The sequence below is a fragment of the Thermobia domestica genome, chromosome 5 (assembly GCF_964235325.1).
Source record: "Thermobia domestica chromosome 5, izTheDome1.hap1.1, whole genome shotgun sequence".
In the NCBI taxonomy this organism is placed as follows: domain Eukaryota; kingdom Metazoa; phylum Arthropoda; class Insecta; order Zygentoma; family Lepismatidae; genus Thermobia; species Thermobia domestica.
Window position 1 is genome coordinate 316498771 of NC_137458.1, and position 12939 is coordinate 316511709.

Consider the following 12939-nt stretch of genomic DNA (forward strand, 5'->3'; position numbering starts at 1 on the left):
GGCTAATTCCAAGTGGAAACTTGTTAGGTAGTCATAGCGAATTTCACGAACACAGTTATTACATTTCAGCCCAGTAGAGGAGGTCATATGTCCGACGTCATTCACTATACCTGAAATTGGAGTGTGTGATGAACATGTTTATGAATTTTGTTAGTGTTTTTTGTTATGTTTTTTTCATCTGTAGCCTTATTCCAAAAATGTATTTATCATTGCAAATGAAGGACAAACAGGAGACTGTTCTCGCTTCAAATAGATGGTAGAATCAGATTGAGTAAGCAAATATTCGTGCATTTTTCAGCAACGCTAAAGGTTGAGTAAGTAATGAAATAAACAAAATTAATATTTTTTAAAAATTCTATTAGTGTATACATTTCACGAATTCACAGAAATAAAAAGAAGCAACCATGCAAAATAGAATTAAAGACACGAAGAAAGGAAAAAGATGAAATCTTTAAACGAAACACGAACGAAATAAAGATAAATGTATTCGTTTAGATTGGGTTATTAATCCTATATCGTAATTTATAACAGTTCAGAATCCTGCCTGCAATCTAATTTGTGATACGATAAAAGCAAATCCATGATTTAGAAATGAATTTATCAAATTTGAAAGAAACAAATAAAGGTAGTTTTCAGGCTATATTCACAAAATAGCTGACGTGTCGTTGGTGATAAATGTTTACCTACTTACACTAGAGGTCTATCTAAAGACAATCTGATTTCCTATAATATCAAGGAGCAGAACTTTAGAGAGAAGGAAGGTGGCATAAAATAACCACCTGTTTTCCAGCTGATGATACTATATACTGTTGTTGTTTTCAGGACCGCCGTGTCGATCAGGAGAGAGAAGCCTTACGACTGCAACAAGAAACGCAAGAACGTGTGGCAGCCGCCGTCCTAGCTCACGGATATCTAGCAGACTTGTTACCAAACGTCCTCGAAGGAATGAAGGATAGCGGATACCTGCATGATGTTATCGAAACAGGTATTATATATATATATATATATATATATATATATATATATATATATATATATATATATATATATATATATATATATATATACACCCTCCATTCCAAAAGAAACCGAACTTTTGAAAACAAATAGTACCACTAGTGCCATCTGTTGTAATATTTTACCGGTAGATAGCGTAGTCCCTCATTGACAACTGGTATAAATGTCATGACATTTGGATGCACGGCAACAAAGTTATTGCGTTTCAACTGTCAGTGTGTTGTGTACATCGGTCGGAAAATGAGTTTCAAACAACGAGCTGCAATTGAGTTTTGTGTTAAACTGGGTAAAACTTTTAGTGAAACGCACCAAATGCTACAAAATGCATATGGTGATGAGTGTCTATCCCGTACGCAAGTTTACGAGTGGTTCAGGCGATTCAAATCGGATAGAGAGACGCTGGATGATGACGAAAGATCAGGCCGTCCCAGAACCGGATTATCGGAAGAAAACATCAAAAAAGTGCGTGAATTCATCAAACAACAAAAAATTGTCGGTGAAAGTTATTGAAATGGAATTAGGCATTCCTCAAACAACCGCATACCGCATCTTGACCGAAGTTTTGGGCCTTAAGAAGGTTAATTCGCGGTTTGTACCACACAAACTCACCAAAGACCAAAAAGTTGATCGAATTGCGCATTGCAAAGACATCGTTAAAAGTGCTCGGCAGGACCGAAACTTCTTGAAATCGATTGTAACTGGTGACGAGACGTGGTGTTTTGAATATGAGCCCGAAACAAAGCGGCAAAGTGCTGAATGGAGAGCGCCGGATGAAGGAACACCCAAAAAAAGTCGCTTGGTGAAGTCAAAAGTTAAGGTGATCTCTGATTTGTTTTTACGATTCAAAAGGAATTATCCACAAAGAATTTGTTCAGCCCGGCCAGACAGTCACTGGAGAGTTTTACTTGGGCGTCATGAAGCGTTTGCTGGCAAGAATTCGTCGTATTCGGCCCGAATATCGCGAAATCGGCAGTTGGACTCTTTTGGACGATAATGCACCATCACATCGTTCGCGACTTGTAACTGAATTTTTGGTCAAAAATCACATTATTCGGTTGCATCATCCGCCCTATTCACCAGATCTCGCTCCGTGCGATTTCTATCTGTTCCCGAAACTGCATTTGGCGATGAAAGGAAAGTGGCACGCATCGATTGATGCCATTGAGAAGGCGACGACCGCCGTCCTAAAGACCATTCCAATAAAGGACATGGAGAAGTCGTTTGACAACTTGTTGGAGCGTGCAAATATGTGTATCGATGCAGAAGGGGATTAATAAAAATGATTTGTTCCAAAAGGTACATTGCTTTTTTGTTTTTTTAAAACGTTCGGTTTCTTTTGGAATGGAGGGTGTATATATATATATATATATATATATATATATATATATATATATATATATATATTATCATTTGTGTCGCAAAACTCTATTTATAAGAAATACTTCCCAACTGTAAAATGAGTTTTGGTTCAAGGGTGAATTTATTAGATCTTTGAATCTTATTCTTTTTAAAGTTTTATTTGCTAATGCCTATAAATACATAGTAATAAAGTTATGAGTCAGTAGAGATTTAATTATCACATACCTAAATAGAATCTTATTTTCAGACAAATCCAAATACCTTCAATTTCATCTGTGCAACTAAGGTAAAAAAAAAAAATACTACATACATTACTATAATATTATCCACAGTCGTTATAATAAGTAATGCAGTATTGCCAGCTCGCTAGAAACTTATTTTCATACAACGCTTACAACAAAATACTTTGGTTTGTGTAATATTTACCTGTACCTTGGGCAGAAAGTACTCATACATATGTACTATACTTAGTAGAATGTTCATTTCATATTAACAAAAGAAGAATGTTTCTAATATATGTAAGTGATTATTATGGGATAGTTGATGATATGGACATGTTTTATGGTTACCTAGTCAGTGAGTTTGTGTACTTAACAGTTTTAAGAAAAGGATATTATAAGTTATATCAAATAATAAACCAGTTTAACATCGTTTATAGACGTTGTCAGTTTTATTAAAAAGGTGAGATTAATGGTATTTAAATATCGAAGCTAATATTTTTATGCCAAAGAATTACTACCACTTCGGATTTTTATCCCAGCAAACGAACCAGGTTTACGACTATCTTTTGATAAGTCGTTATAAAAATTTGGTTTACCTCACCCGGGACTTTGTAAATTCAATTCCCGAAGAAGAGTAAGGCTGAATTTACTTTCATATTACAGTTAATGAATACGAACTTAACTATATTGCGAAGTGGTAAAGTAATCATAAGAAAAATGGACAACGAAACAATGCAGCAGGAATCAAATACTAGTGACAGCGATGAGACTAGTGTAACACCAGGATTGGCATCGGAAGATATCTTGTTAGCTTTACAGCGACAAATAATGCAGATGTCTACCGAGATAAAGCAGACCATAGAGCAGAAGTCTGACGAAGCTAACAAGCAATATGAAGAGTTAAAGCAGACCATGGAACAGAAGTTCAACGAAGCTAACAAATAAAATGAAGAATTAAAGCAGATCATGGAACAGAAATTCAACGAATCTAACAAGACCATGGAACATAAGATAGAACTGAAGTTTGACGAAGCTAACAAGCAATATGAAGAATTAAGTAGACGGATAGAACAGAAATCAGATGAAACGAAACAGACAATTGTCCAGGTGGTGAACGACATTTCCTCACAGTTCGAGGAAAAGTTAAAAAGGATATCCGATGATTGTCAAGAAAAGCACAATCAACAAAACCAAGAAATTAGTGCTGTAAAAAAAGATTTAGAAGTAATAGAATCTTCCATTAAACAGCAAAAGATCCAGGTCAGCAACAACTCTAATAACATACGTGTAAATACACAGTTGTTAGCTACTATTCAGGAAGAGATTAGAACGTTACAGGCTAAAGACAACATTTTCCGTAATAACTTGGGTAGTGATCGCTTTGAGTTGCCCCACTCACCAGAGATGAACTCGCCTTCGCCCGGATCTGATGAGGATATTATACTAGAAGAAAGTTGTCCGAAGAGCACTGATGAGCGAAACATAGATGGTGTCATGACACAGCACGTCACGGATAGGAACTATCACTCAACAAGAACAAGGAATGAGAAAAAGAAGGTAAAATTAAGTGTTAAAATGAGTGAAATTAGAGCTATGAGCAAATTCAGTGGTAAGTGTAATGAGAATGCTACTTCTTTCTTAGAGAAATTCCAAGACGAATGCAATATAATGTCTATCGATCGATCACAATATATGAAATTAATACCCCATGTATTACTCCCACCTTGTTCCTTATGGTTTAAAGCAATACGTGATCACATTAGTACCTATGAGGAATTCAAAGCGGCATTGATCGCAAATTATGAAAATGACTTTTTGCTGGCAAATAGAGATGCCACCCTTAGAAATCAACACTTCAATCCTCGATTGCACAAATCTCTTGTAGAGTTTGTTGTAAATGTCTACAACGACTTAAAGGTCGTTAATCCTTTGCAATCGGAATCGAGAATAATAGCATCGATTCGAAATTTGCTTCCATTTAAACTGCAACAGATCTTATTTTCCACACAGTGTATGAGTTTCAGCCATTTATTGATGCTTGTCCAATGCTACGAAACTCAATACCATGCCAGGAACCCACAATCAGGAATGGGTAAAAATAAGAATAATTCAGATCATTTGGTGCCTGTTCGGAATTTAAATATTCGGAGTGTGAATAATACAGGACCTAACCTAAGCCGAGTATACTCTAGCAATCAAAATGCGCACAATAGGCAAGGTTATGTAGAGAATCCGCCTAACCTAATTAATAGTAGCAATTCGTATGTTAGACCATATAGTCAAAATAGATTTAAAAATAATCGAAGTACTGAGCGAAATTCCAGAAATGCAGCGAACTACGTGGATAGACGTAATTGGAGATCAAGAGATGGGACTTCATACCAAAGTTAGAATCACGATGAAAGACATGTACAACACAATGTAGAACCTAATCATGATAGCGCAGTACAGTGTACTTTATTAGAACCGTATGCAAGTTCGAATGTAACCTGATTACCGTTACTGAAATTAGGTTAAATTCATGTTAGTTGTAGATTCTTGTAAATTTTCATTTTAAGTTTATGTGTTAATATCAATAATGAAAACGATTCTTAAAAATACTTGAAATGCTTAAATAGAGTTTTAGGTAGACTGGAAAATTAATTTTCAAATGATTTTTATTCTTTCTTGTTAATATGAGGAATTATAATTCGATTTATAATTAATTAAAAGCAAAGATTATTTATATTAGATTGATTTGTGTTGAAAACTTAATTGTCAAAGATTATGTTAAAAAGAAGCTCTATTCTATAAAATCAATTATCCAACGACTACCTTGAAAGAAATTCTTCTTTATTATAACATCTTAGTGCTACTATGTATACCTTTAAATGCAACATCCGACTTATTTGTTATTTAATGCGCCCGTAAAGATTAATATTATTTGTAACCCACGTTTGTCCTTTACATTTTTCGAAATCGCACCCGTCGACGATTAATTAAATAAGCGACGATATTTTAATAAGGAAATATATTAATAATATAGTGGATAATAATAAAATAAATATAATTAATGTAATTAAAGATAAATATTGATGAAATGAAAGAATTATTACGAATGTATTTATATATATATATATATATGTATATGTGAAATATAATGAATAGATATACAAGGTGCGATCAAAATATGATGGACATATATAATATAAGAACACTAATGTAAACGGACCAGTGGTTCTTGAAGATAAAAGCCAAGCCTACTCATGACTTTTATATTCAGTCCCTTTGTCGAGCGACATTTTTATACAACAAAATACTTTGGTTTGTGTAATATTTACCTGTACCTTGGGCAGAAAGTACTCATACATATGTACTATACTTAGTAGAATGTTCATTTCATATTAACAAAAGAAGAATGTTTCTAATATATGTAAGTGATTATTATGGGATAGTTGATGATATGGACATGTTTTATGGTTACCTAGTCAGTGAGTTTGTGTACTTAACAGTTTTAAGAAAAGGATATTATAAGTTATATCAAATAATAAACCAGTTTAACATCGTTTATAGACGTTGTCAGTTTTATTAAAAAGGTGAGATTAATGGTATTTAAATATCGAAACTAATATTTTTATGCCAAAGAATTACTACCACTTCGGATTTTTATCCCAGCAAACGAACCAGGTTTACGACTATCTTTTGATAAGTCGTTATACGCTACCTCAAATTGTTACATATACATAATGCCTCCATAACAGTGAGCTATGTATTCATGAAGCAGCATTCCAAGATTTCAGAGAAATGCCTTACCCTTGGAATATTTTTCTGATGATAAATGGGTACTGTAAATTTGAAATTATTACCTAGGTATTAACAAATCTACTGAATGATAATGCTATTTAATATAAAGATTCTATAGTGTGCAACGTTAAATTTTTTGTTCACTGTTGTGCATTCATTCAAAGTGTGTAATAACTTGATGTCATGGCCGACTCTACCATATGTGCAACACGTGCGTTTGTACGGGACAGCAAAATTTGGCATAACTATATTATTTAAAATAAACATTTCTTGTTGGAAATATACTTCATGATTATGGTAGTTAAATTTACTGAGCTGAACTTCTATATTTGAATACTGCATTCATAAATCATGTTTAGGTCGCATTAGTTTAAGGTCACAGGGACAGTGCTAAAGTAAATGGTCAAACAAATCTCAGCATGAATTGATTGTCAAATACAAGAACTCAATTCTCGAACAGTAGCGAACACCTGTTCCATTTAGTTATTTATCACAGTTTTGATATGAAAACTAGCCTTGTCTTTGTCACAAACAAGTTCCTTATCATTGAAAGTGAAAACAATTTTTTTTTAAGTTAACAGATGTAGAAGGAAAATCAAGAAATGAAGATAAAAGAGCTAGTTGCACTGGAATTGCAAACTGATAAAACTGATATATTGAGATTGTAGTTCGATATTGGACTCTATAAAAAGGATTATCATATTTTCTCTGCAGTTGTGTTTGCTTTATCTTTCACTAACATAGTATATTATTATTTAAAGAAAAAAGACAGACGCAACAAGATTGTATTTGGAGTGTTTGGGCATTTCTGAGTGCGAGTGCATTTTCCCTCCCCTTTGGTTATTCATGATGCGGTACCATATTTAAAATCGTGGCTTTTAATATTTGATCTTTCTGGAGAAAGGGGGTGGCAAATTGGCTAGGGCCGATCCTGCTTGATGTACCCTTTGAACATAAGTAATTTCTACCGAGTTCGTAACACTGCATTACATATGACATATGTATGTTCCTTTATAGATATATTTTGAATATTTCCTCTTCTCCCTTCCATCTTGACTGCTAACATGTTCCTCAGGAGACAATTTCATCCAACAGTGTAAACTTGCTTAAATTTTGATTTGCTTAAAGACTGACTGTTGATCAAATAACATGACTTCATTTTAAAGAATTGTTATTATTAGATAAATATCGCTCCACCATGGTAACACAAATTAATTAACGAGCTTAATTCTTGGAATACACAGACGTGACTGGGATTGTGTTTCCTCAGAGCAATGGTCGTTTAGCCGGATGAGCTGCGTGTTTTTTCTTGAAACCCAGGTAAATGTCTATCGGCATTGTTCTTGTTGCGTGATGGCAGGTTACAATCAACTCCTTGACATGCAACTAATCACAACAGCCACTGCTCTTTTATCTCAACGGAAAGATCGTGAAAAATATACTAAAACCAATTATAGATTCATTTGTTTATCGCTTCAGAAAGGAAATTGTGTTTGCAGATAGCCTTTCACGTGTTATGTAAGAGGGTATTTTTTCTTTCTTTCACGAGAAATGGAAAATTATTATTCCATAAATTTTATCCACAATAACTCATCTTTCAAGAATCACTAGCTTAAGATCCATTTTTGCCAAACTGGACTTAATTATTTAGTAGTAAGCAATGTCTGCAATTGAAAACAGTCACCAGTTCACCGCCACTGTGCTAGTTTCCTTTACTAGAGTCACCTGCCTCTTTCTTTTAGGCGTCTCTTCAGGAGCTCTATAAAAAAATAAAAGAAATTAAAGGGCATTGTCAGAGGTACCAGACAAGTCATGTCCAGACCTGAGTTTTGACACAACTTGAAACTTTTGATCACCCAGGCCACGCTACTAAAGACATCCAAAGAAGGCTGTTTCTTCAGTCAAATGTACTAAAGACTGGGAAAGAGTGGCAGAAAGTATGACATGTTTGTGAAGACGCATGCAGAATGGCTTGATACAGAATGGTATGTTAACGAAGACAACAACACTGAACTGGAGTAAGGTCGACGCAATGCAGGCGGTCATTGACTGAAGAATTTTATTGAATCTAGTGACAGAGCCAAAGAGAGCTAGAAAACTGAAGAGCTATGCATCCTCAGGTAAATGGAAACTGATATTTGCTGCCAAAATTAATCGTTGAAAATCAAGACAAGAAGATACAGCAAAAGTACTTCGTTACATCACAGAAATAACTGTGACTAGTCACTAAGAAAAGAAAAGCCCGTATGAGTTTAAAGGACCAGTGAATTTCACCAAACTCATACACCGAGGAATCGAATCACATTGTTTGGTACTAAGTTAATCAAAAGCCAATCCAACCGTATACTTCTTGGTACAACAGGCAACGCAGACATTTTCCCAAGTTATCACTGATTAGTCGAGCCTAAGAAGAATTGTTTAGACGAGAGCATTACAGTGTCAAATATCAGTGCAGAAATTGAAATGTGGGCTTTATTGCACAAAACAGTTAAACATCTGATGGTCAACGAGTGATCTCCCCATCTGATGTGTTTCCAGCTAGTAAGCTGAATCCTTGACGTTAACATGTAAATGAGGTTGTGATGTGAGTACAGGCCATAGTATATACAAGCAGAAATTCTAGCAGGACACTCGATTATGTTTTCAGGAAAACCTTCTGTTCACTTCTTCCGTTTGAATTTGGCTTCATGCAGATGAGGAGGCTATATAATATGAGAGAATTCTCGCGCGTCCTTAAATAGTTTCTGCCACTTCTGTATAAGATTTCGTTTTGCAAGGAAATAAACGATGTTAGAGTACATGAAGTCTAGTGTATCGGACACTAGATCACTGATATCCCGTGGTTTTCAGTAACTTTATGTTGGGAAACTGATTTAAAATAATCCTAACTGGACTAGTTTGTACACATTAAATTTTACTACTAACCTTTCCTTTCTGCATTCAGGAACCATTTGGTAGTAGAGACAAGGAATATACAGGCAAATAAACTCAAAAAAAAAAAAAAAAAACTTGAAGTCACTGGGCAGGACTAGTGGGAAGTTCCCGTGCAAAGGAAGAAGAATGTTGCGCAGGGTTGGCAGATCTACCCTGGCAATAACAGCCATATGGATTGGAGCATTGTCAGCAACTAAATCAAACGACTGTTTCCGTCTAATTAACACAGCTAAACAGTTGAGACTGATAAAGAGATGATAGTTATCTCATCAAATTTTTCTCTAAGGCTGCTAAGTCTTTCTCCCCCCCCCTAAAAAACATAGATGACAGCGCCACTCTTTCTTGACATTGCTTGAAACTGATTGGCTATTACTATTATATCCCATAGAACTCGAACTTCAACAGAGAATTTGGGAACGTCTGAATACTTTTTGTCTGTGACTTCTGGGAATTTTACTGTCTTAGTTGCGAAATTATTAAGTTGAGCCTTGCTTGTGATATTTGTATTTAAATTACTTACATGGCTGTCTGTTTTGTATTTACAGAAGTTGAGGATGACTTCATGCCGTGGCTGATGGACCAGGTGAAGGACGAAATGAACAGGATGTTAACTAGCCGAGTGGTGCTCGCAGGTGAGTCACTTCCGAATATCAATTTCAATATTTTAATCTCTCCTGTACTTCTTTTCTCACTAAGAAACACGGCTAATTTCAATTTCTCTCGATGGTTTTCAAGTACTTTTTTGTCTGTTTTAATTTTAAACGGATGATCGCTTCCCTGGTCTTGGACTTAGTCTCGTTAATTAGTATAAAGGTAGAAGTCAAGTCAAGTCAAATCAAGTTAAAGTCAATTTTCCACTTTCACACATTGGTGGGGGAGTGGGAGGACTTCTAGCATCAGCTACTTTACCCAGAGTTAAATAAAAATATATATATTGTGTGTAGATGGACAATCAGAAAAAAACGGCATCTTCTGTGTGTTGGCCTGGACAAAAGGTCTGGATGTATGTAGATGATAAAATACTGTATGTGTTCTTCTCTTGTTGGGTTATTAGTAAATCCTTGGAGTGTGCCAGTCAAAAGCTCTAGTATTTAATTCAAAAACAGGTGAGTGTTCTGTTTGTGGTGGAGATGAATGATTTATGTGGGATGATGAGCTATTCTTTCGTTGTGATGTGTAGTGAGTGCTTGTGGGTGAGTGATATATACAGTATGTCACCATGTGTAGACGCCAAGATGTTGATTTCTTCATTAAGAAGTTGTTTTGAAGCTCGTTGAATGGCCTTTATCAACAATGGTTGTTGGACAGGAACAGTAGTCTTCGTTAAGATAGATGCCACCCATGCCATAATCTTCTGTGTGGCAACTTGAATTGCCTCTTGAAGAACTGTGGCGAGTTTCAAGAGCATGCAAACTACCTGTGCATACGATATTTGCTCGAATTTTCAAGTGATGCTAGATTGATATGAAGGAAGTCAAGATGTACGTAGGAAGATTTGCACATGAAATGCGGAAGGCGCGGAAATGATATAAGGGGTCAGCAGCACGGTTGAAACACATTGAATCTCAAAAAGTTAATGCAGAAATTGGTTTCATTAATTACAGAATTCAGCAATAATCCTCAAGCATTTGTTTAACTACTCGGTATGTGAGAATTAATCGTTTCATGAGCGACTGTTGTCATTTATCACAATGCGTCAGACGTTTAGGATCTAAAAATGTTTTTGAACGAATAAGCATTTATAACATTAAAAAGTGTGAAAATATTACCTGAAACCTGTCATTTTTGATTCTTTTGAGACATACCGCACAGTAGTGTATCCGTGGGACCAAGACTATCTCAAATTATCGAAAAGCACGTATTACACGGAAAGAAAGGCAAACCATGTATACAGTAAACTATGACTGTGTTAATCCAGACAAAATGGCTCTACATTGCCCTAGTTGTGTTAAGTTTTGACACATTACTGGTGCTACTAATAAATTGTTAAAATGGTAACGGTAAAATCAACTTTCTGACATAGCCTTTATGGGTTCAAACACACCGGAAAAAGTTTAGTAACATCGAAAACAAATGTCAGCACTTTTGTTGGTGTAAATTTTGTCAGAATATTCATAATCACTAGGGTCCGGATAATTATGTACTAAAAACAATGAAAATATGTACATATATATGCACATAAAATCTCAGAAATATGTAATAAAACCCTTCGAAAAGAGCAAAATATGTAAAATGAAAACACCAGTATTTTCTAGTACGTTTTCTACATTTAATGTGGTAAATACAATATTTATTCAATTACAATGTTTACTACCTGTTACTTTTCCAGCATGATCTCCGCAACACTAAGAAACAGAATGAGTTTCACATTTTCAGTCAGAAAACTTATCTTGTTATCTTGTTATCGAGTTTCTATGCACTAAATGGTCGTTTCACTCCACACAAAGTCTTGCTGCATATTTATACTTTTCAAGAATCATCCAAAGATCGTTCAACTGTACATTACGAAAGAATTCTAGAACCCTGGCCCACCTACCTGTACAAGGATACTAACCTAACCTAACATAGCCTAACCTCTCTAATTAATCTTAATTAACCTTATTTATGAAGGAATTTTTACGAAAACTTTGTGCCATTGTACTTCTAATGGGCGTCCAGCGTTATAGGAGCTTCCCGTACCTTACACACTCAAAACATTTTAGTAAAAAATATCGTGAAGAACAAAACATTCTCAATTAGTCTTTTCACTATTTCAACAGACGATCTCCGTAACAGTAAGGAACGAAAATGTGTTTCAAATTTTCAAACACAAAACCTCTCCTTTTATCACGCAGCAGAGCTTTGTATTGACTAAACGATCGTTCAACATCACACGAAGTAATTGGTGCATACTTAAACTTGCATTAATCAGAAGGTGTGTATTCAATAACCACGACATCGGATTTAGCTTCACTTAACACTTCACTAGCTTAGATTGTCTTATAGCATGGATTTTTCTCCAAAACGAAAGCCATCTTCTTATTCACTGCATCCCCAACCGATCCTTTCACACCTACTAGAGAAACAACTGTTGAGCGAACAATTTCAAGATTTTCTGAAAGGCTAGATGATAATTTCTCTAAGGATTCAATAGTACTACTGAGACACAAAAAATTGCTCTGAATGTAGGCAATATCATACTTCAACTTCCCGTCATCAAACATTTGTTTCGCTATTTCTATGGAAGATGCATCTTCAGAATCAAAATGTTGTAATACTTGTTTCACTGCATCAAAGTTCGTAGCATAGTAACACACAGCATCAATCCAGCTTCCCCACCTCGTCAGTACCGGCTGAGGAGGAAGATGTAGTTCAGGGAACAGTTCTTTAAATATCTCAACTCTACTGGGAGCCTTCAAAAATACCTTCTTTGTATTTGAAATTAATGCATCCACATGTGAAAATCTAGAACGAACAAATTCTGCAACACGATGAAATGCGTGGGCAAGACAAGTTAGATGTAACAGCTTCGGATACAATACTTGCAAAGCTTCCGCGGCTTTGCACATGTACGGTGATGCATCAGTCACTAGAAGGAAGATATTGTTATGCTTGATACCATCAGGCCACATAAGTCCCATAGCAT

General features: G+C 35.3%; 1 protein-coding gene across 1 annotated transcript in view; it reads left to right on the forward strand.

Moving 5' to 3' along the window:
- The window catches only part of Rsph3 (Radial spoke head protein 3), a 349537-nt gene that overhangs the window by 308110 nt on the left and 28488 nt on the right, over positions 1-12939 (forward strand). The window contains exons 6-7 of the mRNA XM_081760454.1: positions 823-985; positions 9860-9946. Coding sequence (XP_081616580.1) covers positions 823-985; positions 9860-9946 — 250 coding nt within the window. The remainder of the gene's footprint in view (positions 1-822; positions 986-9859; positions 9947-12939) is intronic.